At 44.1% G+C, this 25549-nt stretch overlaps 1 protein-coding gene across 1 annotated transcript in view; it reads left to right on the top strand.

The window, feature by feature from the left end:
• LOC129858897 (catenin delta-2-like) overlaps positions 1–25549 on the top strand; it is a 522672-nt gene that overhangs the window by 247482 nt on the left and 249641 nt on the right. The window contains exons 4-5 of the mRNA XM_055928130.1: positions 19311–19345; positions 21440–21559. Of these exons, the coding sequence (XP_055784105.1) occupies positions 19311–19345; positions 21440–21559 (155 nt within the window). The remainder of the gene's footprint in view (positions 1–19310; positions 19346–21439; positions 21560–25549) is intronic.

Here is a 25549-nt window from a genome sequence, read left to right as displayed (position 1 = left end):
TTTGTGGGCAGTGTGCACATAGCTGTCTTCTCTTGAGAGCCATGTCTGCCTACGGCAGCCTTTCTCAATAGCAAGGCCATACTCACTGAGTCTATACATAGTCAAATATTTCCTTAAGTTTGTGGTCAGGTATTCTGCCACTCTCTGTTTAGGGCCAAATACCATTCTAATTTGCTCAGTTTTTTTGTTATTTCTTTCCAATGTGTCAAGTAATTATCTTTTTGTTTTCTCATGATTTGGTTGGGTCTAATTGTGTTGCTGTCCTGGGGCTCTGTGGGGTCTGTTTGTGTTTGTGAACAGAGCCCTAGGACCAGTTTGCTTAGGGGACTCTTCTCCAGGTTCATCTCTCTGTAGGTGATGGATTTGTTATGGAAGGTTTGGGAATCGCTTCCTTTTAGGTGGTTGTAGAATTTAACGGCTCTCTTTTCTGGATTTTGATAATTAGCGGGTATCGGCCTAATTCTGCTCTGCATGCATTATTTGGTGTTCTACGTTGTACACTGAGGATATTTTTGCAGAATTCTGCATGCAGTGTCTCAATTTGGTGTTTGTCCCATTTTGTGAATTCTTGGTTGGTGAGCGAACCCCAGACCTCACAACCATAAAGGGCAATGGGTTCTATAACTGATTCAAGTATTTTTAGCCAGATCCTAATTGTTATGTTGAATTTTATGTTCCTTTTGATGGCATAGAATGCCCTTCTTGCCTTGTCTCTCAGATCGTTCACAGCTTTGTGGAAGTTACCTGTGGCGCTGATGTTTAGGCCGAGGTATGTATAGTTTTTTGTGTGCTCTAGGGCAACGGTGTCTAGATGGAATTTGTATTTGTGGTCCTGGCGACTGGACCTTTTTTGGAACACCATTATTTTGGTCTTACTGAGATTTACTGTCTTCTCTCTCTCTCTCTCTGTCTCTATCTCAGGTCCATCATGTTGTTTGATCGGTGGTTAGGCTATTAGATTACCAAAATGAGGCTACATGAAAAGGTCGGTACTTTTAATATGTGTTGATGCAGGTTTTCAGTGAATGTATGTAAAACAGGAAGTTCATCTACAGGAGAATTATCAGCAACAAAATAGTGAATAAATTAACACGTATGCAAATACAGCTTATCTTTCCCAAACACCCGATAGTGTCACAAACTAGATAAGGCCTGGCCGCACGATGCCAGGGAGGGAGGGAGGGAGATGAAGAAAGAGTGGGAGAGAGAGAAGAGAGGAAGAGAGAGAAATAGAGAAATAGAGCGACAGCCAGAGCCAGAGAGGAGTGACTGCTGTGCGGATCTGTTTATGAGGTTTGGAAGGTTGATACTATAAAATCATCTAGATTATAACCACAGTTTGGCTGCAGGCTGAGCAGAACAGTTAAACTGCTGTAGAGCCAGCCAGCTAGCTAGCCTGACAGACAGACAGATATTCCCAGACAGACGGACAGATGGGCTGGCTGTATACCTAGTCCAGATGATCTGCGGCTAACGAGGCATTAGACCAGAAACAAAGTTAAAGAAACATGAGCTAAAGTTTTCATTGGCTGTGTTTGTGTGTGTGTGTGTGTGTGCGTGTGTGTGTGTGTGTGAGAGAGAGGCTGTGTGTGTGGAACTAGCTCGGCTAGATACATCCTTGAGTGTTTGCTTTAAATGCCCACTAGAGCGGAAATTCCCTTTTTTTCAGCTGAAAGACAATGACCATAGCTTAACCATGATGTTGCACAAGGATTTAAGTAGTTGTTTTTGTCAAAGTATGATGTATTTGGGTTTCAAGTGGGAAATCCGAAGTGACAACTTTTCAGTGGCAATGCTGTGTGTGTACCCTATGACGGGCTAAAGCTCTTAACTCTACATTCCTTTTCAGGACTGGGTTTCATTTTAATGTTACCACCCACCTGCAAAGTTCTTCCTCTTCGCGAGTCGCGACTGAGCTGAGTAACGCTGTTTAATGAAACATCTTTGTCTGTGTCACGTTCTGACCTTAGTTCTTTTGTTATTTCTTTGTTTTAGTATGGTCAGGGCGTGAGTTGGGTGGGTTATCTATGTTTGTGTTTCTATGTTGTTTTTTCTTCGTTTGGCCTGGTATGGTTCTCAATCAGAGGCAGGTGTCGTTAGTTGTCTCTGATTGAGAATCATACTTAGGTAGCCTTTTTTCACCTGGGTTTCCAGTTTATATGTCACGTGCACAGAATACAACAGGTGTAGACCTTACAGTGAAATGCTTACTTACAAGTTCTAACCAATAGTGCAAAAAAAGTATTAGGTGAAATATAGGTAAGTAAAGAAATAAAACAACAGTAAAAAGACAGGCTATATACAGTAGCAAGGCTATAAAAGTAGCGAGGCTACATACAGACACCGGTTAGTCAGGCTGATTGAGGTAGTATGTACATGTAGATATGGTTAAAGTGACTATGCATATATGATGAACAGAGAGTAGCAGTAGCGTAAAAGAGGGGTTGGCGGGTGGTGGGACACAATGCAGATGGCCCGGTTAGCCAATGTGCGGGAGCACTGGTTGGTCGGTCCAATTGAGGTAGTATGTACATGAATGTATGGTTAAAGTGACTATGCATATATGATAAACAGAGAGTAGCAGCAGCATAAAAGAGGGGTTGGGGGGGGCTCACAATGCAAATAGTCTGGGTAGCCATTTGATAACCTGTTCAGGAGTCTTATGGCTTGGGGGTAAAAACTGTTGAGAAGCCTTTTTGTCCTAGACTTGGCACTCCGGTACCGCTTGCCATGCGGTAGTAGAGAGAACAGTCTATAACTGGGGTGGCTAGGGTCTTTGACAATTTTTAGGGCTTTCCCCTGACACCGCCTGGTGTAGAGGTCCTGGATGGCAGGCAACTTAGCCCCAGAGATGTACTGGGCCGTACGCACAACCCTCTGTAGTGTCTTGCAGTCAGAGGCCGAGCAATTGCCGTACCAGGCAGTGATGCAACCAGTCAGGATGCTCTCGATGTTGCAGCTGTAGAACCTTTTGAGGATCTCAGGACCCATGTCAAATATTTTTTGTTTCTTGAGGGGGAATAGGCTTTGTCGTGCCCTCTTCACGACTGTCTTGGTGTGTCTGGACCATTCTAGTTTGTTGTTCATGTGGACACCAAGGAACTTGAAGCTCTCAACCTGCTCCACTACAGCCCCGTTGATGAGAATGTGTGCTCGGTCCTCCTTTTCCTGTAGTCCACAATCATCTCCTTAGTCTTGGCTACGTTGAGGGATAGGTTGTTATTCTGGCACCACCCGGCCAGCTCTCTGACCTCCTCCCTATAGGCTGTCTCATCGTTGTCGGTGATCAGGCCTACCACTGTTGTGTCGTCTGCAAACGTAATGATGGTGTTGGAGTCGTGCCTGGCCATACAGTCGTGGGTGAACAGGGAGTACAGGAGGGAGCTCAGCACGCACCCCTGGGAAGCTCCAGTGTTGAGGATCAGCGTGGCAGATGTGTTGCTACCTACCCTCACCACCTGGGGGCAGCACGTCAGGAAGTCCAGGATCCAGTTGCAGAGGGAGGTGTTTAGTCCCAGGATCCTTAGCTTAGTGATGAGTTAAGGACACACATCAGGGATGTCCAGGGCTACAAATAAAATGGTACTGTTCGGGATACTCGAGGACTGGGGACAAGTGCATGTCCTAGAAAGCGAGATGCATAGTGGAATAAACTAGTGCAGAGGGGAGAAGACAACTTCATGGAATGATACGCTGCTGAAGGCTTTGTATATGCCAGCGTTTCTCAGCTACACATCCAATCACATTTTATTTGTCATATGCGCCGAATTGTAACGGCTCTCATTTTTAGATAGAAAAGTGGACCAAGGCACAGCGTGGTAGGCGTACATCGTCTTTTTATTGATGACACCAAAAACAAAAAAAACAAAAGTGAACAGTTCTGTTAGCCACAGACACTAAACAGAAAACAAGATCCCACAAAACCCAAAATGAAAATGACAACTTATGTATGATCCCTAATCAGAGACAACGATAGACAGCTGCCTCTGATTGGGAACCACACTCGGCCAAAAACAAAGAAATAGAAAACATAGACTTTCCCACCCGAGTCACACCCTGAACTAACCAAACATAGAGAATAATAAGGATCTCTACGGTCAAGGCATGACACCAATACAACAGCTGTAGACCTTACCGTGAAATGCTTACTTACAAGCCCTTAACCAACAATGCAGTTGAAGAAATAGAGGTAAGAAAATATTTACTAAATAAACTAAATGTATATTTTTGGGGAATCTATCAAAAAGTAACACAAGAAAATGACATGACAACAACAACAAGGATATATACAGGGGGTACCGGTACCGAGTCAATGTGGAGGCTATATACAGGGGGTACCGGTACCGAGTCAATGTGGAGACTATATACAGGGGTACCGGTACCGAGTCAATGTGGAGACTATATACAGGGGGTACCGGTACCGAGTCAATGTGGAGGCTATATACAGGGGTACCGGTACCGAGTCAATGTGGAGACTATATACAGGGGGTACCGGTACCGAGTCAATGTGGAGGCTATATACAGAGGGTACCGGTACCGAGTCAATGTGTAGGCTATATACAGAGGGTACCGGTACCGAGTCAATGTGGAGACTATATACAGGGGGTACCGGTACCGAGTCAATGTGGAGGCTATATACAGAGGGTACCGGTACCGAGTCAATGTGGAGGCTATATACAGGGGGTACCGGTACCGAGTCAATGTGGAGACTATATACAGGGGTACCGGTACCGAGTCAATGTGGAGACTATATACAGGGGGTACCGGTACCGAGTCAATGTGGAGGCTATATACAGGGGTACCGGTACCGAGTCAATGTGGAGACTATATACAGGGGGTACCGGTACCGAGTCAATGTGGAGGCTATATACAGAGGGTACCGGTACCGAGTCAATGTGTAGGCTATATACAGAGGGTACCGGTACCGAGTCAATGTGGAGACTATATACAGAGGGTACCGGTACCGAGTCAATGTGGAGGCTATATACAGAGGGTACCGGTACCGAGTCAATGTGGAGGCTATATACAGAGGGTACCGGTACCGAGTCAATGTGGAGACTATATACAGGGGGTACCGGTACCGAGTCAATGTGGAGACTATATACAGGGGGTACCGGTACCGAGTCAATGTGGAGGCTATATACAGGGGGTACCGGTACCGAGTCAATGTGGAGGCTATATACAGAGGGTACCGGTACCGAGTCAATGTGGAGGCTATATACAGGGGGTACCGGTACCGAGTCAATGTGGAGGCTATATACAGGGGGTACCGGTACCGAGTCAATGTGTGGAGGCTTTATACAGGGGGTACCGGTACCGAGTCAATGTGCGGGGAACAGGTTAGTTGAGGTAATCTGAAAAGAGTGACTATGCACATATAATAAACATTGAGTAACAGCAGCGGCGGTGGGGGGGGGGGGGGGGTCAATGTAAATATTCTGGATGGCCATTTGAATAGTTGTTCAGTAGTCTTGTGGCTTGAGGGTCGAAGCTGTTAAGGAGCCTTTTTGTCTTAGACTTGGCGCTCTGGTACCGCTTGCCGTGCGGTAGCAGAGAGAACATTCTATGTCTTGGGTTTGGGTTTTGCCCCAGCACTACACAGCTGATTGAAATAATCACCTCATCACGCATCATTAGTTGTGAAATACAAGGGAAAACCAAAATGTGCACTCCTTGTGCTTCCCAGGCCGAGTTTGGGAAACGTTGGCATGGCTTCAAGGTTACATGCTAATTAAGCTACGTGCTGTACCCTTAGCCAGGCTCAAAAAATTACTGATTTACATAGACCAACTATCACTAACAGGTAGCCCTAGCATCATGCAAACACGTTTGTGTGTGGACGTGTTTAACTTTTCTTGTGGGGACCAGAAGTCCCTACAAGAATAGTAAACAAACAAAGATTTGACCAACTGGGGTTAAGGTTAGAATTTGTGTTAGGGTTAGAATTACATTAAGGGTTAGGATCTAGTGTTATGGGTATAATTAGGGTTAGGAGCTAGAGTTAGGGTTGGATTTACATTACGGGTTAGGGTTAGGGTTAGAATTACATTAAGGGTTAGGATCTAGTGTTAGGGTTAGAATTACATTAAGGGTTAGGATCTAGTGTTAGGGTTAGACTTACATTACGGGTTAGGGTTAGGATCTAGTGTTAGGGTTAGAATTACATTAAGGGTTAGGATCTAGTGTTAGGGGTATAATTAGGGTTAGGAGCTAGAGTTAGGGTTAGAATTACATTACGGGTTAGGGTTTTGATCTAGTGCTAGGGGTAGAATTAGGGTTAGGAGCTAGGGTTAGGGTTAGGATCTAGTGTTTGGTTTAGGGTTAGGGTTAGGAGCTAGGGTTTGGTTTAGGGTTAGGGTTAGGAGCTAGGGTTAGGGTTAGGAGCTAGGGTTTGGTTTAGGGTTAGGGTTAGGAGCTAGGGTTTGGTTTAGGATTAGGGTTAGGAGCTAGGGTTTGGTTTAGGGTTAGGGTTAGGAGCTAGGGTTTGGTTTAGGGTTAGGAGCTAGGGTTAGGGTTAGGATCTAGTGTTTGGTTTAGGGTTAGGGTTAGGATCTAGTGTTTGGTTTAGGGTTAGGGTTAGGAGCTAGGGTTTGGTTTAGGGTTAGGGTTAGGAGCTAGGGTTTGGTTTAGGGTTAGGGTTAGGAGCTAGGGTTAGGGTTAGGATCTAGTGTTTGGTTTAGGGTTAGGGTTAGGATCTAGTGTTTGGTTTAGGGTTAGGGTTAGGAGCTAGGGTTTGGTTTAGGGTTAGGGTTAGGGTTAGGAGCTAGGGTTTGGTTTAGGGTTAGGGTTAGGAGCTAGGGTTAGGGTTAGGATCTAGTGTTTGGTTTAGGGTTAGGGTTAGGATCTAGTGTTTGGTTTAGGGTTAGGGTTAGGAGCTAGGGTTTGGTTTAGGGTTAGGGTTAGGAGCTAGGATTTGGTTTAGGGTTAGGGTTAGGAGCTAGGGTTAGGGTTAGGATCTAGTGTTTGGTTTAGGGTTAGGGTTAGGATCTAGTGTTTGGTTTTGGGTTAGGGTTAGGAGCTAGGGTTTGGTTTAGGGTTAGGGTTAGGAGCTAGGGTTTGGTTTAGGGTTAGGGTTAGGAGCTAGGGTTAGGGTTAGAATCAAGTGTTTGGTTTAGGGTTAGGGTTAGGAGCTAGGGTTAGGGTTGGGATCTAGTGTTTGGTTTAGGGTTAGGGTTAGGAGCTAGGGTTAGGGTTAGGATCTAGTGTTTGGTTTAGGGTTAGGGTTAGGAGCTAGGGTTTGGTTTAGGGTTAGGGTTAGGAGCTAGGGTTTGGTTTAGGGTTAGGGTTAGGAGCTAGGGTTAGGGTTAGAATCAAGTGTTTGGTTTAGGGTTAGGGTTAGGAGCTAGGGTTAGGGTTGGGATCAAGTGTTAGGTTAGGGTTATGGTTAAGGTTAGGGTAAGGGGTTAGGGGTTAGGGAAAATAGGATTTTGAATGGGACTGAATTGTGTATCCCCACAAGTTTAGCTATACAAGACTGTGTGTGTGTGTGTGTGTGTGTGTGTGTGTGTGTGCGTGTGCGTGTGCGTGTGCGTGTGCGTGTGCGTGTGCGTGTGCGCGTGCGCGTGCGTGTCTGTGTCTGTGTCTGTGTCTGTGTCTGTGTCTGTGTGTGTGTGTGTGTGGGGATCAGGGTGATGTATAGTGAAGACCAGAGCGGGAGCAGCTCATACCAGTTAACTAAACCTAAACCCTCTACTGTCTGTCTATTTAGATCACACTCCACATATCAATCAGCGACACCACACACACATATTTTCCAGTGTGTGTGTGCATGTGTGTGTGGGTGTATGTGTGTGTTGTTACAGACATCTTCTTTCATCTTTGTCTTTTGTTTCCTCAGTAATCTGTGTTTTTCTTCAAACCGACACGTTAATTGTATTTCATGAACATAATCCATCATTTCTGTCTCTAATCGTCATTCATATGTATCATTTAATCACTCAATTGATTTGCAAAGGGATTTGAAATGTTTATGTGAATGTGTGTGTGTCTTTGTGTGTTTGTGCATAAATGTGTATGTGTGTGTGTGTGTGTGTGATCCCTCTTCCGTACATGTTATGACACACTGCACACTGCTGTGAAGGAAGGACTGTTCTCACACAGTCACATAATGATTGTGTGGTGTGTGTGTGTGTGTGTGTGTGTGTGTGTGTGTGTGTGTGTGTGTGTGTGTGTGTGTGTGTGTGTGTGTGTGTGTGTGTGTGTGTGTGTGTGTGTGTGTGTGTGTGTGTGTGTGTGTGTGTGTGTGTGTGTGTGTGTGTGAGACACCATTGTTCGAGAAGGGGTTAACTGCAGGTCAACCCATTCATGAATTAGTGGACCCAACGCACACACTGGTTGAGCCATCCTAAACTGGTTGAGCCATCCTAAACTGGTTGAGCCATCCTAAACTGGTTGAGCCATCCTAAACTGGGTGAGCCATCCTAAACTGGTTGAGCCTCCTAAACTGGGTGAGCCATCCTAAATGGGTTGAGCCATCCTAAACTGGTTGAGCCATCATAAACTGGTTGAGCCATCCTAAACTGGTTAAGCCATCCTAAACTGGTTGATCCATTCTAACTGGTTGAGCCATCCTAACTGGTTGAGCCATCCTAACTGGTTGAGCCATCCTAAACTGGTTGAGCCATCCTAAATGGGTTGAGCCATGTAAAATGGTTAAGCCATCCTAACTGGTTGAGCCATCCTAACTGGTTGAGCCATCCTAACGGGTTGAGCCATGTAAAATGGTTAAGCCATCCTAAACTGGTTGAGCCATCCTAAACTGGTTGAGCCATCCTAAACTGGTTGAGCCATCCTAACTGTAAACTCAGTGGGAATAACCAGCTGTGTTTGTCTCTATAATCTGTGTTAATCCCAGTCTGTGTACAGCAGAGCAGCGTAAATCCCCACAATCCCACCAAAATACCAAATTATAATTTCCATTAGTTTTAATGAAACCCTAACATATAATCCTGGATTGGTGAGTGTATGTCCACTTCTAATCCCAGTCTACTGTGGTCTACCTGTAGTCTTTAGACAGTAGTATTTAGCATCATATATTTTCTTTATATCAGATACCGTCATAACATTTCATGGCCAAAGTGTCTGAAACACAATGTTTCATTATGTCACGTAATCCATCCATGGTTTATTATGCATAGAGGTGTCCTGTCAGTATATGCGTCGGCTGTAAAAGAGCAGGGAGTTTTAATATCATTAACAGTAAAGATAATAGCATGGTCATTTAGCTAGTGGAAACAGATGTTTTAGCACCAACGTGGCAGAACTAAACCGAACTAACAGGTTTGTTTCATAATGTAATCATCAGCAAATACACCCATACAGTACACACACAAATCTACAAACCAATGAATGGCAATAACAAAATGTCTCTCTGTCTACCCAGGAGTTTGTATTTGTATTCATTATGGATCCCCATTAACTGCTGCCAAAGCTACTCTTTCTGGAGTCCAGCAAAATTAATGCAGTTTATACAATTTTAAAAACATTACAATACAATGACAGATTTCACAACACACTGTGTGCCCTCAGGTCCCTACTCCACCGCTACCACATATCTACAGTACTAAATCCATGTGTGTGTGTATAGTGCGTATGTTATCGTGTGTGTGTGTGTATGCATGTGTCTGTGCCTATGTTTGTGTTGCTTCACATTCCCCGCTGTTCCATAAGGTGTTTTTTGGTCTGTTTTTCAATCTAATTTTACTGCTTGCATCACAGTTACTTCATGTGGAATAGAGTTCCATGTAGTCATGGCTCTATGTAGTACTGTGTGCCTCCCATCGTCTGTTCTGGACTTGGAGACTGTAAAGAGACCTCTTGTGGCATGTCTTGTGGGGTATGCATTGGTGTCTGAGCTATGTGCCAGTAGTTTAGACAGACCTCTTGTAGCATGTCTTGTGGGGTATGCAGGGGTGTCTGAGCTGTGTGTCAGTACTTTGGCATCTTCATTCACATAGTCTTGCCCCCTAACTTCGCTATAGCCCAAAAACACACACACACACACACACACACACACACACACACACACACACACACACACACACACACACACTGCACATAACCCAATCCTCCTGTGATTGACACGCTGTCGTTACCGTGACGAGCTGGAACAGGGCATGTTGCTGTGACAAGGATCAGGAGGAGCATGAATGCAGCTTTCACACAGGTTTAGTCATCGTACCATCAATATCAAACTTAGCATGCCAGATGGGCATCACTTGTAAGTAAATCCTCAATTACTCAGCAGTGTACCCATAGTTGGACACTCTTAAATCAACCCTAAATGCAGAGATGGCACTGCTGATTGGAATGATTGTGTGTGTGTGTGTGCGATGACTCGTGACTGCCATAGCCGGTGTGAACGGTCTATTTAATGTGATGTGTTATCTTAAAGGGGACTACAAGCTGGGAGAATTTAAAGGCATTTCTGAGACAGCATGAAACTCTATTCGAGTAATATGTCCCTGTGGAGGACCAGTAACTTATTTACTGTGACCAGCCAGCTGCTTTTTTTAAACTGGGGAGATAGCTGTGTGTGGTTAACTTGTCTGTTCTCTGGACCAGAGGTTGTTTATGGACTAGAATACAGACTGTCCTTTCCTGTTGTCTGGACCAGAGGTTGTTTATGGACTAGAATACAGACTGTCCTGTCCTGTTGTCTGGACCAGAGGTTGTTTATGGACTAGAATACAGACTGTCCTGTCCTGTTGTCTGGACCAGCGGGACAACAGGACCTCTCTCTCTCTCTCTCTCTCTCTCTCTCTCTCTCTCTCTCTCTCTCTCCCTTTCTCTTCCTCTCTCTACCTATCTCTACTTCTATCTCTCTCTCTCCTTCTCTCTCTCTCCCTTTCTCTTCCTCTCTCTACCTATCTCTACTTCTCTCTACCTCTCTCCATCTCTCCTTCCCTCTCTCTCCCTCTCTCTACCTATCTCTACTTCTCTCTCCATCTCTCCATCTCTCATTCCCTCTCTCTCTCTCTACCTATCTCTACATCTCTCTACCTCGCTCCATCTCTCCTTCCCTCTCTCTCGCTCTCTCTACCTGTCTCTACTTCTCTCTACCTCTCTCCATCTCTCCTTCCCTCTCTCTCCCTCTATCTACCTATCTCTACTTCTCTCTACCTCTCTCCATCTCTCATTCCCTCTCTCTCCCTCTCTCTACTTCTCTCTACCTCGCTCCATCTCTCCTTCCCTCTCTCCCCCTCTCTCTCTACCTATCTCTACTTCTCTCTACCTCTCTCCATCTCTCTCTCCCTCTCTCTACTTCTCTCTACCTCGCTCCCTCTCTCTCCCCCTCTCTCTCTACCTACCTCTACTTCTCTCGACCTCTCTCCATCTCTCCTTCCCTCTCTCTCTCTCTCTACTTCTCTCTACATCTCTCTACCTCGCTCCATCTCTCCTTCCCTCTCTCTCCCTCTCTCTCTACCTATCTCTACTTCTCTCTCCATCTCTCCTTCCCTCTCTCTCCCTCTCTCTACTTCTCTCTACATCTCTCTACATCGCTCCATCTCTCCTTCCCTCTCTCTCCCTCTCTCTCTACCTATCTCTACTTCTCTCTACCTCTCTCCATCTCTCCTTCCCTCTCTCTCTACCTATTTCTACTTCTCTCTCCATCTCTCCTTCTCTTTCTCTCCCTCTCTCTACTTCTCTCTACATCTCTCTACCTCGCTCCATCTCTCCTTCCCTCTCTCTCCCTCTCTCTCTCTACCTATCTCTACTTCTCTCTACCTCTCTCCATCTCTCCTTCCCTCTCTCTCCCTCTCTCTACTTCTCTCTACATCTCTCTACCTCGCTCCATCTCTCCTTCCCTCTCTCTCCCTCTCTCTACTTCTCTCTACTTCTCTCGACCTCTCTCCATCTCTCCTTCCCTCTCTCTCCCTCTCTCTCTCCATCTATCTACTTCTCTCTCCATCTCTCTCTCCCTCTCTCTACTTCTCTCTACCTCGCTCCATCTCTCCTTCCCTCTCTCTCTACCTATCTCTACTTCTTTCTACCTCTCTCCATCTCTCCTTCCCTCTCTCTCCCTCTCTCTACTTCTCTCTACATCTCTCTACCTCGCTCCATCTCTCTTTCCCTCTCTCTCCCTCTCTCTCTACCTATCTCTACTTCTCTCTCCATCTCTCCTTCCCTCTCTCTCCCTCTCTCTACTTCTCTCTACACCTCTCTACCTCGCTCCATCTCTCCTTCCCTCTCTCTCCCTCTCTCTCTACCTATCTCTACTTCTCTCTCCATCTCTCCTTCCCTCTCTCTCCCTCTCTCTACTTCTCTCTACATCTCTCTACCTCGCTCCATCTCTCCTTCCCTCTCTCTCCCTCTCTCTCTACCTATCTCTATTTCTCTCTAACTCTCTCCATCTCTCCTTCCCTCTCTCTCCCTCTCTCTACTTCTCTCTACATCTCTCTACCTCGCTCCATCTCTCCTTCCCTCTCTCTCCCTCTCTCTCTACCTATCTCTACTTCTCTCTACCTCTCTCCATCTCTCCTTCCCTCTCTCGACCTTTCTCTACTTCTCTCTACCTCTCTCCATCTCTCTCTCTCTCTCTCTCTACCTATCTCTACTTCTCTCGACCTCTCTCCCTCTCTCTCTCTACCTCTCTCCATCTCTCTCTCTCTACCTATCTCTACTTCTCTCTACTTCTCTCTCCATCTCTCCCTCTGCGATGTCCTCCATCTATTTTACACTAGAAAAGTTATACTGCAGTGCATTTAGGGGCAAGGCCTTGGTGCACACACACACACACACACACACACACACACACACACACACACACACACACACACACACACACACAAACTGGTTTGGTCTATATAATCACCTAGACAGCCTATGAGGGGAGCTCCCCTTGAGTCAGTGATCACTCCACTCCTGGGGCCCATTAAAAACACACACAAACCTACATGCACACACACATGCACGGACACACACACGGGCAGACACACACACACACACAGACACATGGTGTGTTTCTGCATAGTACGCTATAGTGTTTCTAAAAGAGAGAGAAACTGAGGGAAAGTGATAGGGAGAAAGACAGAGAGAGACCAAGAGAGATAGAGAGAGAGAGAGAGATAGGGAGAGATAGATAGTGAGAGAGTCAGAGATAGAGAGAGAGAGAGAGATAGGGAGAGAGAGAGTTTGAGTTTTTATAAAACCTTTATTTTCTACTCAATTGTTAACATAAATAATGACACACTGCCTTTTCAGAAATGAAACAATGAATGTAATTCCTACACAAAATAAATAAAATAAAAATACAAAAGAACATATACATTCAACTTATTTCATCAACAAAAAATAATTTCCCCTCCTCTACAAAACAAAGCGCTCCTTCGTATGCCCACTTCTCCTCAAACAATGGGAGATCTTTTACAGCTGAGAAGAACTCAAAATCCACTTTTATTCTTGCTTTCACTAATCCTTTAAAAACACATCTTATATCCTTCTCATATCCCGTGTCTATCTTATGTTTCCTACTCAAAAAAATTGACATCTTAGCTTGTCCCAAAATAAAATTTAACAGTTGACATTTTCTTTTCTGTTGCTTACTATATTGAAACCCCAAAATAAAAACATTGTTATTGAAAATCTCACCTACAGCTCTAAACAAAGATTCCAGTATTTCTAATAGAGGTTTTATCCTCTCACACTCCATAAAACAGTGAAAAATGGTTTCTCTTATATTACAAAAAGGACATCCATCTCCAACATCTGAGTTAATGACAGATACAAAGCATTAACTGCAATAATGCCATGTAAAACCCTCCATTGCATATCACCAGTACCCTTTTGAAACGGTGGTTTGTACAGTGCTCTCCATGCTGGCTTTACCTTGTCATCAATTCCCAATTTTACCCTCCATGGAGTGTCTTTTCTATTTTTCAATTTCTCTTTATTTAACACCTTGACACACCCCCTATACAAGTCATTCCCATTCACCTCATCCAAACCCACCTCCTTCAACCCTCTCAAATCCAACAATACACCCTTTCTCTCTGACTCTGGGATATTTGGTGTAATCCCTGGTCTTGGAAATGAGACGTCTTCATCTTGTACCTTCTTCTTGTGGCTATTAAGCATTCCCCACTCTTCCACTGACAGAGCCTTCCTGCAGCTTCCCAGCATTTGTCCGACAATGCTTTCCGACCTCACCCCCAAATGTTCAGCCACCCGTCTTCCATCCATTAAGGCGGGCCCGGCCATGGCCATTAACTGTTTTAAGGTGATGATTTTGCCCTTCACCAGAATCTTGGAGAAATGTGGAACAGCTGCAGTTGTACAATCCAGTCTTGCCCCATACACCAGAGGTTCCTCCAACAACCAATGCACTGACTCCGCTGAAGTTCGTCTGGACACCTTCATTATGCTCCACACTCTGAGAAGACCTCTGTAAAACGGAGGTACTCCCTCCCTAGAAATCTGGCTATTATCAACTAGAAATAATGCCTTCTTTAAACCTAATCCTCCAACCCTCTGTAATACAAGACCTGCTACCCCTCTCCACACCACATTTTCCTGTCCATAAAGCAACCTTTGAATAAACTGCAACCGGAAAGCAGCAGCCCTACTAGCAAGATGTACAAGACCTTGTCCCCCCTCCTCTTTTGACAAATACAAAACACTTTGTGGAACCCAGTGATATTTATCCCAAAAGAAATCCACAATAATTACCTGTATCTTAGCTAGAAGGCCAGATGGTGGTTCTAAAACTGACAACCGATGCCATAGTGCAGAGGCAATCACATTGTTAACTATAATGGTTCGCCCCCTATATGACATTCGAGATAACAACCAACGCCATCTCTTCATCCTCCCTTCCACCATTTCAACCACCCCAATCCAATTTTTTTCCATAGTCCCCTCATCTCCTAGGTACACTCAAAGATACTTAAACCCTCCCTTACACCATTCCAGCCCCCCTGGCAAAGCCATGATCCCTCCAGACCATTCTCCAATCTGTAAAGCACAACTCTTTTCCCAATTTACTTTTGCAGAGGATATTCCCCTAAAACGATCAACCATTAGACTCAAACTATCCACCTCCGCTTGATTTTTCACTAAAACAACTACATCATCAGCATAGGCTGAGAGACGAATAGCAGGAATATCCTCTGAAAGGCACACCCCTTCAATCCGACTTCTAATGCTATTTAGTAGTGGCTCTATTGCAATGGCATATAACATCCCTGATAAAGAACATCCCTGCCTAATACCTCTACACACTTTAAAAGGAGCACTCAAACCACCGTTAACTTTCAATACACTTTCAATGTCACCATATATCACCTTTATCATGGCTATAAAACCAGAGCTGAACCCAAACGCCTCAAACGTGTGCCATAAATATTGATGTTCAACTCGGTCAAATACCTTTTCCTGATCAATTGAAATTAGACCAGCATCCAACCCAATAGCCCTAGAGACGTCCGAAAAATCACGAATCAGAGAAATGTTATCCCCTATCTGCCTGCCAGGAACACAGTAGGACTGGTCCGTATGTATGATTTACCCCATCACCTCCCTCAGCCTGTTGGACAAAGCCTAGGACAGGATCTTATAATCAGTGCACAGTAAAGCCACCGGCCTCCAGTTTTTCACCTCCCTAGGGTCACCCTTTTTCGGCAGTAGGGTGAGGACAGCCCTTCTGCTTCTTATTGGTAGTAACCCTCCGGTTAAACTATCATTAACTACTTCTAGCCAATCCTCTCCCAACATAGTCCAAAAAGACTTAAAAAAGTCAACGGGAAGCCCATCAATGCCTGGTGCCCTTCCATTTTCCATGCCTTTTAATGCAGTGTATAACTCCTGCAAAGACAATGGTTGCTCAAGCTCAACCTGAGCTTCTGCAGCCACCTTTGGGAGCCCATCAAGGAACTGTTGTGTCACTGTTTTATCCTCTTTGTACTCACACTTATAGAGCTCAGCATAGAACTCTACTGCCCTCTTTCTAATTTCACTAGGGCTAGTGAGCTCTTGTCCAACAGCTGATTTGAGACAATGAATAATTTTTCTTTGTCCATTCTTTTTCTCTAAACCAAAGAAAAATTTGGATGAGGCATCCATTTCAGAGATTCCCTGAAACTTACTTCTCACCAATGCCCCCTGTGCTCTGATACCCAGCAGGTCTGCCAATTCAACTTTTTTTCTCTTGAGTGCCTGCGTATGGCCTCAATCTCCTGTGGTCTCAACCAACGTCATGAGTTCCACTATTTCAAACTCTAGGGCTTTCATTGATCTGGTGATATCCTTGGTGACATTCCTCGTGTATTGATTACAAAATTGTTGAATCTGGATTTTCCCTATATCCCACCACTGTTGAAGGGATACAAAACTTGCCTTTTGAGACCTCCACCTCTCCCAGAAAAAACAAAAACATTTCCTGAAGTGAGCGTCACTCAATAAAGTTATATTAAAATGCCAGTATGCGCTTTTGGGTTTTACATCGTTAATGAACACCACCTCTGTTATTAAACAATGATCAGAAAATCCCACTGGGGTTATCACACTTGATTTACAGACCTGAGATTGATGCTCAAAACAATAAAACCTATCTAACCTGGCCATAGAGATGATGTTCTCTCTCACATGCGCCCAGGTGTACTGCCTTGTGCCTCCATTTTGACTCCGCCAAATATCACACAGTTCATGTGTTACAATGAGGCGTTTTAAAAAGGTCCTTGAGGCTATATGAGGTTCTTGGTGATTTCTATCTAAATCACTGACTGTGCAGTTAAAATCCCCAGCAATAAATAAATAATCTTCATTGTTACATTTCTCAATGGTATTTGATAATGTCTCTAAAAAACATACCCTCTCAACTGCCACCACTGGGGCATATACATTTATCAGACACATAGTGATGTTTTCATACCTTGCTCTAACTTTTAATAACCTCCCCTCAACTACCTCTTCAACCTCATATGACAACGGCAAAAACCCTCTTGAGAACAATATAGCCACACCCCCACTTTTTGAGTTTTTATGACTACACACCATTGTCCCCCCCCCCCACTCCTGTTTCCACATAACTTCATTTTCCAAATTACTATGCGTTTCTTGTAGAAAATTTATGTCACTTCCCTTTCCCCTAATTAACTCATACACTATGGCTCTTTTTTTACCATCTCTTGCCCCATTTACGTTTAAAGAAGAAATCTTAAAACTGCTCATGAATGAAAAAAATATACAGAGGAAGATACAGACACCCCATCTCTTTACAGAGTTAAATCTGCAACTGAACTCTTTCATTTTCTTTAGAATTTACATCACTTATCACTCTCGTGACCACTTTCTTGAGTCTAGCAATTTCAGGGCTTGTCAAATCTCCCCCTGTTATTTTTGACATCAGAAACTTTGCTGATTCTATAAACAATTCACTTTCAGGAAAAAAATCAGTTATATTGTAATCCTGCATATATTTCTTCCCTTTTGTCAACTTCAGAAATTGACGTACCTTCTTAATTCCATATCTCCCTTCTTCCCCAATTATCTCGCTATTTTGTTGTGACGCGTCAGATGACTCACTCTCACTATCTTCCCCAGAGGAAAACCCCACCATCTCTTCAACCTTTTCATCTTCAACTAATTTATCAATCTCTACCTTCCTCTTAGAATTAGACCCTTCACCACCCCCTACATTCTTTCTCTTACTCTTCGGTACTTTGAAAACAGCTTCTTCCTTTTCTGTTATTTCAATTTCCTCTTTATCTCCGATTTCATTTTCCAACACCACCTCAGCGACGGCAGTCGCAATCTCACCGACTTTTTCCCCTCCCTCTTTGTTCTGATCCACCACAATTGCCCCCGTATCTACACTGCCTTCCTCTCCTACTTTTCTAACCACATCTGCCCACCTTCTTCCGTCCCCTGCACTTTTAGCAGGTTCATCCCTTCACGTTGATGCGTTATCTGTACCATCACTATAGCTACTACCGGGCTCTGCGCGCTCCTTCTCAGGACAACTACGCACCAAATGCCCCTCTCTTCCACAACCAAAACATTTCATTGATTCAGTAGAAGCGTAAAAAACATAATCAAATCCATCAATCTTAAAACTGAACGCTAAATTCAGTTCATCAACGTCCTTTTTTAAGATCATATGTACTTGCCGCCTATGAGACACGACATGTTTCAGCAACGGAGATTTGCATCCAAAAAGAACCTTCTTTATTGTGGATACAATTTGACCATGACGAGATAATTCTCGCTCCAACACTTCATCTCTAACAAATGGTGGTACGTTAGACAATATAACCTTCTTAGCCGGATTCATAAGCGGAAATACCTGCGTCTGTGTCTCCCGCAACACAACACCTCTCTCCACCATTATATTCACCTTTTCAATGGAATCTAAGAATATCACTACTGCGCTATTCATCCTCGAGGCTGATTTGATGCTATCATACCCAACAATAGTTCCAACCGCCAAACTACACTCCTCCACCGAACACCCAGCCGCCGCCGGAATCTTTATTCCATTGCGCCGACTAAGTTTTTCATACTCCAAACTTCCACGAGTGGCCATTTCAACCAGCCCCACCCGCTGGTTGTGCCCTCGCGAAAAACCCCCACCTCAAACGATCCCACCACCCCTATACTTGCTTAGTAATAGTTAGAAAAGATACCCTTAAACCAACTAAACTAATCAATATATATATATTTACATACCAAAACCCAATAGAGTGAAAAGAAATCCAGTCGCTCTCACAATCACTCCTGCTTAACGACTCACTCCCAGCATGCACTCCGACGAGAGAGAGAGAGAGAGAGAGAGAGAGAGAGAGAGACAGAGAGAGAGAGACAGAGAGAGACAGTGAGAGAGAGACAGAGAGAGAGAGACAGAGAGAGAGAGACAGAGAGAGAGAGACAGAGAGAGAGAGACAGAGAGAGAGAGACAGAGAGAGAGAGACAGAGAGAGAGAGACAGAGAGAAATAGAGAGAGAGAGAGAGACAGAGAGAGACAGAGAGAGACAGAGAGAGACAGAGAGAGACAGAGAGAGAATGTTAAGGTTTGGCTGAAAACTGACTAGTTAACAGAGTTTTGCAGTAGAGCTTTTCCCTTCCAGGCTTCTAAACGTCTTACTTCCTCGTAGGCCTTTCTGTCCACTGTGCTGTGGTGCTGGACTTCTAAATTCCTATTGCCTCTGCCTCCGATCGCCACTGTTACAGCTTGTTTGTTTACTTGACGTCAGATGTTATGCAGTAAATAGTTTCAATCTTGGATAACAACAATTAACTATGATGTTACAGTATGATCAACTCCATATCATACATTTCTTTTCAGAACCTCAAATCTTGTGTTTGTTTTCTTGCAGTTCGGTAGATGAGCAGTTTCGCTGGAACACTCAAGGTAAGTGTAAAATGCTACATTTTTCATTAGATGTTTTTATTTATAATCACTAACCACAGTAGTGCCTTAGGAAAGTTTTGTTACGTTACAGTCTTATTTTAAAATGAATAAAGTAAAAAAAAAATCCTCATCAATCTACCCCATAATCTACCCCATAATGACATCACAATACACCATAATGACATCACAATACCCCATAATGACAAGGCGAAAACAGGTTTTTAGAAATGTTTGCAAATTTATTACAAATTGAAAACATAAATAGCTTATTTACATAAGTATTCAGATCATTTAGGATGATACTCGAAATTGAGCTCAGGTGCATCCTGTTTCCGTTGATCATCCTTGAGATGGGTCTACAACTTGATTGGAGTCCACCTGTGGTAAATTCAATTGATTGGACATGATTTGGAAAGGCACACATCTGTCTATACAAGGTCTATATAAGGTCCCACTGTTGACAGTGTATGTCAGAGCAAAAACCAAGCCAAGAGATTGACTGAATTGTCCACAGAGCTAAGAGACAGGATTCTGTCGAGGCACAAATCTGGGGAAGGGTACCAAAACATTTTGCAGCATTGAAGGTCCCCAAGAGCACAGTGGCCTCCATCATTCTTAAATGGAAGAAGTTTGGAACCACCAACATTTTTCCTAGAACTGGCCACCCGGCCAAACTGAGCAATCGGGGGTGAAGAGTTGACCAAGAACCCGATGGTCACTCTGACAGAGCTCTAGAGTTCCTCTGTGGTGGAACTCTATTCAAAGACTCAATCATGGACACTCTTACTGATAGTTGTGGCTGCTTTGATGTATTGTTGTCTCTACCTTCTTGCCCTTTGTGCTGTTGTCTATGCCCAATAATGTTTGTACCGTGTGTTGTGCTGCTACCATGTTGTGTTGCTACTATGTTGTTGTCATGTTGATTTGCTACCATGCTATGTTATTGTCTTAGGTATCTCTTTGTGTAGTGTAGTGTTGTCCCTGCAGGAAGCATTTTGCCTTTTGGCAGTCTGTCATTGTAAATAAGAATGTGTTCTTAACTGACTTGCCTAGTTACATAAAGGTTTAATAAAAAGCTGGGAGAACCTTCCAGAAGGACAACCATCTCTGCAGCACTCCACCAATCAGGCCTTTATGGTAGAGTGGCCAGACGGAAGCCACTCCTCAGTAAAAGGCACATGACAGTCCACTTGGAGTTTGCCAAAAGGCACCTAAAGACTCTTAGACCACGAGAAACAAGATTCTCTGGTCTGATGAAACCAAGATTGAACTATTTGGCCTGAATGCCAAACGTCACGTCTGGAAAAAACCTGGCACCATCCCTATGGTGAAGCATGGTGGTGGCAGCATCATGCTGTGGGTACGTTTTTCATTAGCACAGACTGGGAGTCTAGTCAGGATCGAGGCAAAGATGAATGGAGCAAAGTACAGAGAGCTCTTTAATGAAAACCTGCTCCAGAGCGCTCAGGACCTCAGACTGGGGCGAAGGTTTATCTTCCAACAGGACAACGACCCTAAGTACACAGCCAAGACAACGCAGGAGTGGCTTTGGGACAAGTCTCTGAATGTTCTTGAGTTGCCCAGCTAGAGCCCGGACTTGAACCCGATCTAACATCTCTGGAGAGATCAGAAAATAGCTGTGCAGCAACGCTCCCCATCCAACCTGACAGAGCATGAGAGTATCTGCAGAGAGGAATGGTTGAAACTCCCCAAATACAGCTGTGCCAAGCTTGTAGTATCACACCCAAGAAGACTTGAAGCTGTAATCGCTGCCAAAGGTAGTTCAACAAAGTACTCAGTAAAGGGCCTGAATTCTTACGTAAATGTGATATTTCCATTTTTTATGTTTTACAAATTACAATTACATTTCTAAAAACCAGTTTTTTCTTTGTCATTACGGGGTATTGTGTGTAGATTGATGAGACAAAAATGATTTAATCCATTTTAGAATAAGGCTGTAACAAAATGTGGAGAAAGTCAAAGCGTCTGAATACCTTTTGAAGGTACTCTATGTCTTAAGAATATAAGGTTGTGGTTGTGTCACAACTGTTACCCAGACTAACCTATTGCCCATGTTTCCTGCTTCCTGTCCAGCTGATGGCCAGAAGGACATAGAGGATGAGTTGACCACAGGACTGGAGCTGGTCGACTCCTGCATCAGATCCCTGCAGGTGTCTGGAATACTGGACCCTCACCAATACAACACAGGAGAACGTAAGGACAGCTTTTTTTTCATTATGTGTGTGTGTGTGTGCACGTGCATATATGTGTGTGTGTGCGTGCGTGTATGTGTGTACTTGTGTATGTGGGTGCATGCATGCGTGTGTGTGTGTGTGTATACTTGTGTATGTATGTCCATGCGTGTGTGTGGGTAAGTGTGTGTGTTTCAAAGCTCCTACTCTTTATCAAATAAAATTGTATTTGTCACATGAGCCAAATACAACTGTGAAATGCTTACTTACAAGCCCTTAACCAACAATGCAGTTCAATAAATAGAGTTAAGAAAATATTTACCAAATAAACTAAAGTAAAACAATTATAAAAAGTAACACTATAAAATAACAATAACAAGGGGTATCGGTTAGTAGAGGGAATTTGTATCAGGGTATCAGCAATGTAAAAACAAAGGGGGGGGGGGGGGTGTCAATATAAATAGTCCGGGTGGCCATTTGATTAGCTGTTCAGTAGTCTTCTGACTTGGGCGTAGAAGCTTTTTGGTCCTAGACTTGGCGCTCCGGCACCGCTTCCCATGCGGAAGCAGAGAGAACAGTCTATGATTTGGGTGACTGAAGTCTTTGGCTTTCCTCTGACACCGCCTAGTATAGAGGTCCTGGTTGGCAGGAAGCTTGGCCATGGTGATGTACTGGGCCGTACGCATTACCTTCTATAGCGCCTTGCGGTCAGATGCCGAGCAGTTGCCAAACCAGGCGGTGATGCAACCGGGTCAGGATGCTCTCGATGGTGCAGCTGTAGAACTTTTTGAGGATCTGGGGACCCATGCCAAATATTTTCAGTCTCCTGAGGGGCAAAAGGTGTCAGATGTTACCGTCTGTTCCTGAATCTTGAAATGTTTTCACAATGACAGTCAGAGAAGGGACCATTTGGTTGGAAAGAACAGATACCCCGGTTTGGGTTTTCCTCTATCCGTCAACCTTGATATTAGACAAAAGATACAGACCTGTGTGTGTGTGTGTGTGTGTGTGTGTGTGTGTGTGTGTGTGTGTGTGTGTGTGTGTGTGTGTGTGTGTGTGTGTGGTGTGTGTGTGTGTGTGTGTGTGTGTGTGTGACATTCCCCCTCTCCCTGTGAAGCAAAAAAAGTGATGTGTGTTTAATAATTCATAGGAACCAGGGTGGAATCTGGATTAATAGAAAAGTATTTTGTGAAGGAAAAGAGGAGATGGGTGGAGGAGAGGAGAGGAGATGGGTGGAGGAGAGGAGAGGAGATGGGTGGAGGAGAAGAGAGGAGATGGGTGGAGGAGAGGAGAGGAGATGGGTGGAGGAGAAGAGAGGAGTTGGGTGGAGGAGAGGAGATGAGATGGGTGGAGGAGAGGAGAGGAGATGGGTGGAGGAGAAGAGAGGAGATGGGTGGAGGAGCAGAGAGGAGAGCAGGATGCTCTGAAACACCACTGCAGATAGTTTTAATCCCACACTACACAAAGACAGAGGAACGATAGAATAGAAACGAAAGAAACGATAGTCTTCTGGCTCATATTGATGTTGGTAGCAGAAGGGGTTCAGGGGTGTGAAGGCATTCCCAAGGCTTTCAGCAAAATGAGACAAAATGGAGGGTTAAACTTGTGTAGAGATGTAGCTAGCACTTCTAAAACGAAGACAGCTGAACTGAAGAACAGAGAACCAAGTGTAGCCCTCCATGTTGAGTTCCTGAGATGGTAAAAAGGCTGTAGTTTCCTGTTGAAGATTATGTAGAGAAATGTAAATCTCCTATTGTCCTACAAGCATCTCTGGGGAAGCACACACTGCTTTCAACTAAATGTCAGAATACGTCAAAGTAGCTCAGTGTGTGTGTGTGGTGTGTGTCAGTGTGTATGTGTGGTATATGTGTTTGTCAGTGTGTGGTTGTGTGTGTGCTATTCTCACATAAACAAAGCGAGGGAGAGGGAGGGGGAGGGAGGGAGGGAGGGAGGGGGAGGGAGGGAGGGAGGGAGGGAGGGAGGGAGGGAGGGAGGGAGGGAGGGAGGGAGGGAGAGGAGAGAGAGAGATGAGAGGAGAGAGAGGAGAGAGGAGAGAGAGAGAGAGAGAGAGGAGAGAGAGAGAGAGAGAGAGAGAGGAGAGCGAGAGAGAGAGAGAGAGAGAGAGAGATGAGAGAGAGAGAGAGAGATGAGAGAGAGAGAGAGCAGAGAGAGAGAGAGAGAGAGAGAGAGAGAGAGAGGAGAGAGAGAGCGAGAGAGAGAGAGAGAGAGAGAGAGAGAGAGAGAGAGAGAGAGAGAGATGCTCTTCAATAGGGGAATAAGAATAGCCTATTTAAGCAGAGTAAGATACAGCACATTTCAAATTATCGTTGGAAGTTTACATACACTTAGGTTGGAGTCATTAAAACTAATTTTCAACCACTCCACAAGTGTCTTGTTAACAAACTGTAGTTTTGGCAAGTCGTTTAGGACATCTACTTTGTGCATGACCCAAGTAAATTAACCAACAATTGTTGACAGACATTTTATTTCACTTATAAATCACTGTATCACAATTCCAAGTTTACATACACTAAGTTGACTGTGCCTTTAAAAAACTTGGAAAATTATGTCATGGCTTTAGAAGCTTCTGATAGGCTAATTGACATCATTTGAGTCAATTGGAGGTGTACCTGTGGATGTGTTAAGGCCTACCTTCAAACTCAGTGCCTCTTTGCTTGACATCATGGGAAAATCAAAAGAAATCATCCAAGACCTCAGAATTAAAATTGTAGACCTCCGCAAGTCTGATTCATCTTTGGGAGCAATTTCTAAATGCCTGAAGGTACCTCGTTCATATGTACAAACAATAGCACGCAAGTATAAACACCATGGGACCACGCAGCCATAATACCGCTCAGGAAGGAGACGCGTTCTGTCTCCTAGAGTTGAACGTACTTTGGTGCGAAAAGTGCAAATCAATCCCAGAACAACAGCAAAGGACCTTGTGACATCAAAGGACCAGGTACAAAAGTATCTATATCCACAGTAAAACGAATCCTATATCGACATAACCTGGATGGCCGATCACCAAGGAAGAAGCCACTTCTCCAAAACCGCCATAAAAAAGCCAGACTACTGTTTGCAACTGCACATGGGGACAAAGATCATACTGGTCTAAAGAAACAAAAATAGAACTGTTTGGCCATAATGACCATCGTTATGTTTGGAGGAAAAAGGGTGAACCTTGCAAGACGAACACTATCCCAACCGTGAAGCACGGGAGTGGCAGAATCATGTTGTGGAGGTGCTTTGCTGCAGGAGGGACTGGTGCACTTCACAAAATAGATGGCATCATGAGGTAGGAAAATGGTGTGGATATATTGAAGCAACATCTCAAGACATCAGTCAGGAAGTTAAGGCTTGGTCGCAAATTAGTCTTCCAAATGGACAAGCATACTTCCAAAGTTGTGGCAAAATGGCTAAAGTACAACAAAGTCAAGGTATTGGAGTGGCCATCACAAAGCCCTGACCTCAATCCCATAGAAAATTTGTGGGCAGAACTGAAAAAGGGTGTGCGAGCATGGAGGCCTACAAACCTGACTCAGTCACACCAGCTCTGTCAGGAGGAATGGGCCAGAATTCACCCAACTTATTTTGGGAAGATTGTGGAAGGCTACCCAAAACGTTTGACCCAAGTTAAACAATTTAAAGGCAATCCTACCAAATACTAATTGAGTGTATGTAAACTTCTGACCCACTGGGAATGTGATGAAAGAAATAAAAGCTGAAATAAATCATTCTCTCTACTATTATTCTGGCATTTCACATTCTTACAATAAAGTGGTGATCCTAACTGACCTAAGACAGGACATTTTACTTGGATTTAATGTCAGGAAGGGTGAAAAACTGAGTTCAAATGTATTTGGCTAAGGTGTATGTAAACCTCCGACTTTAACTGTACATGGGTAAATGATCAATGATCTAACTACCAGGCCAAAGATCTAATTACCATGTCAACGATCTAACTACCAAGTCAACGATCTAACTACCAAGTCAACGATCTAACTAAAAG

Source organism: Salvelinus fontinalis, chromosome 7, assembly GCF_029448725.1.
Source record: "Salvelinus fontinalis isolate EN_2023a chromosome 7, ASM2944872v1, whole genome shotgun sequence".
NCBI classification, from domain to species: domain Eukaryota; kingdom Metazoa; phylum Chordata; class Actinopteri; order Salmoniformes; family Salmonidae; genus Salvelinus; species Salvelinus fontinalis.
This window is presented reverse-complemented; position numbering and strand designations above follow the sequence as displayed.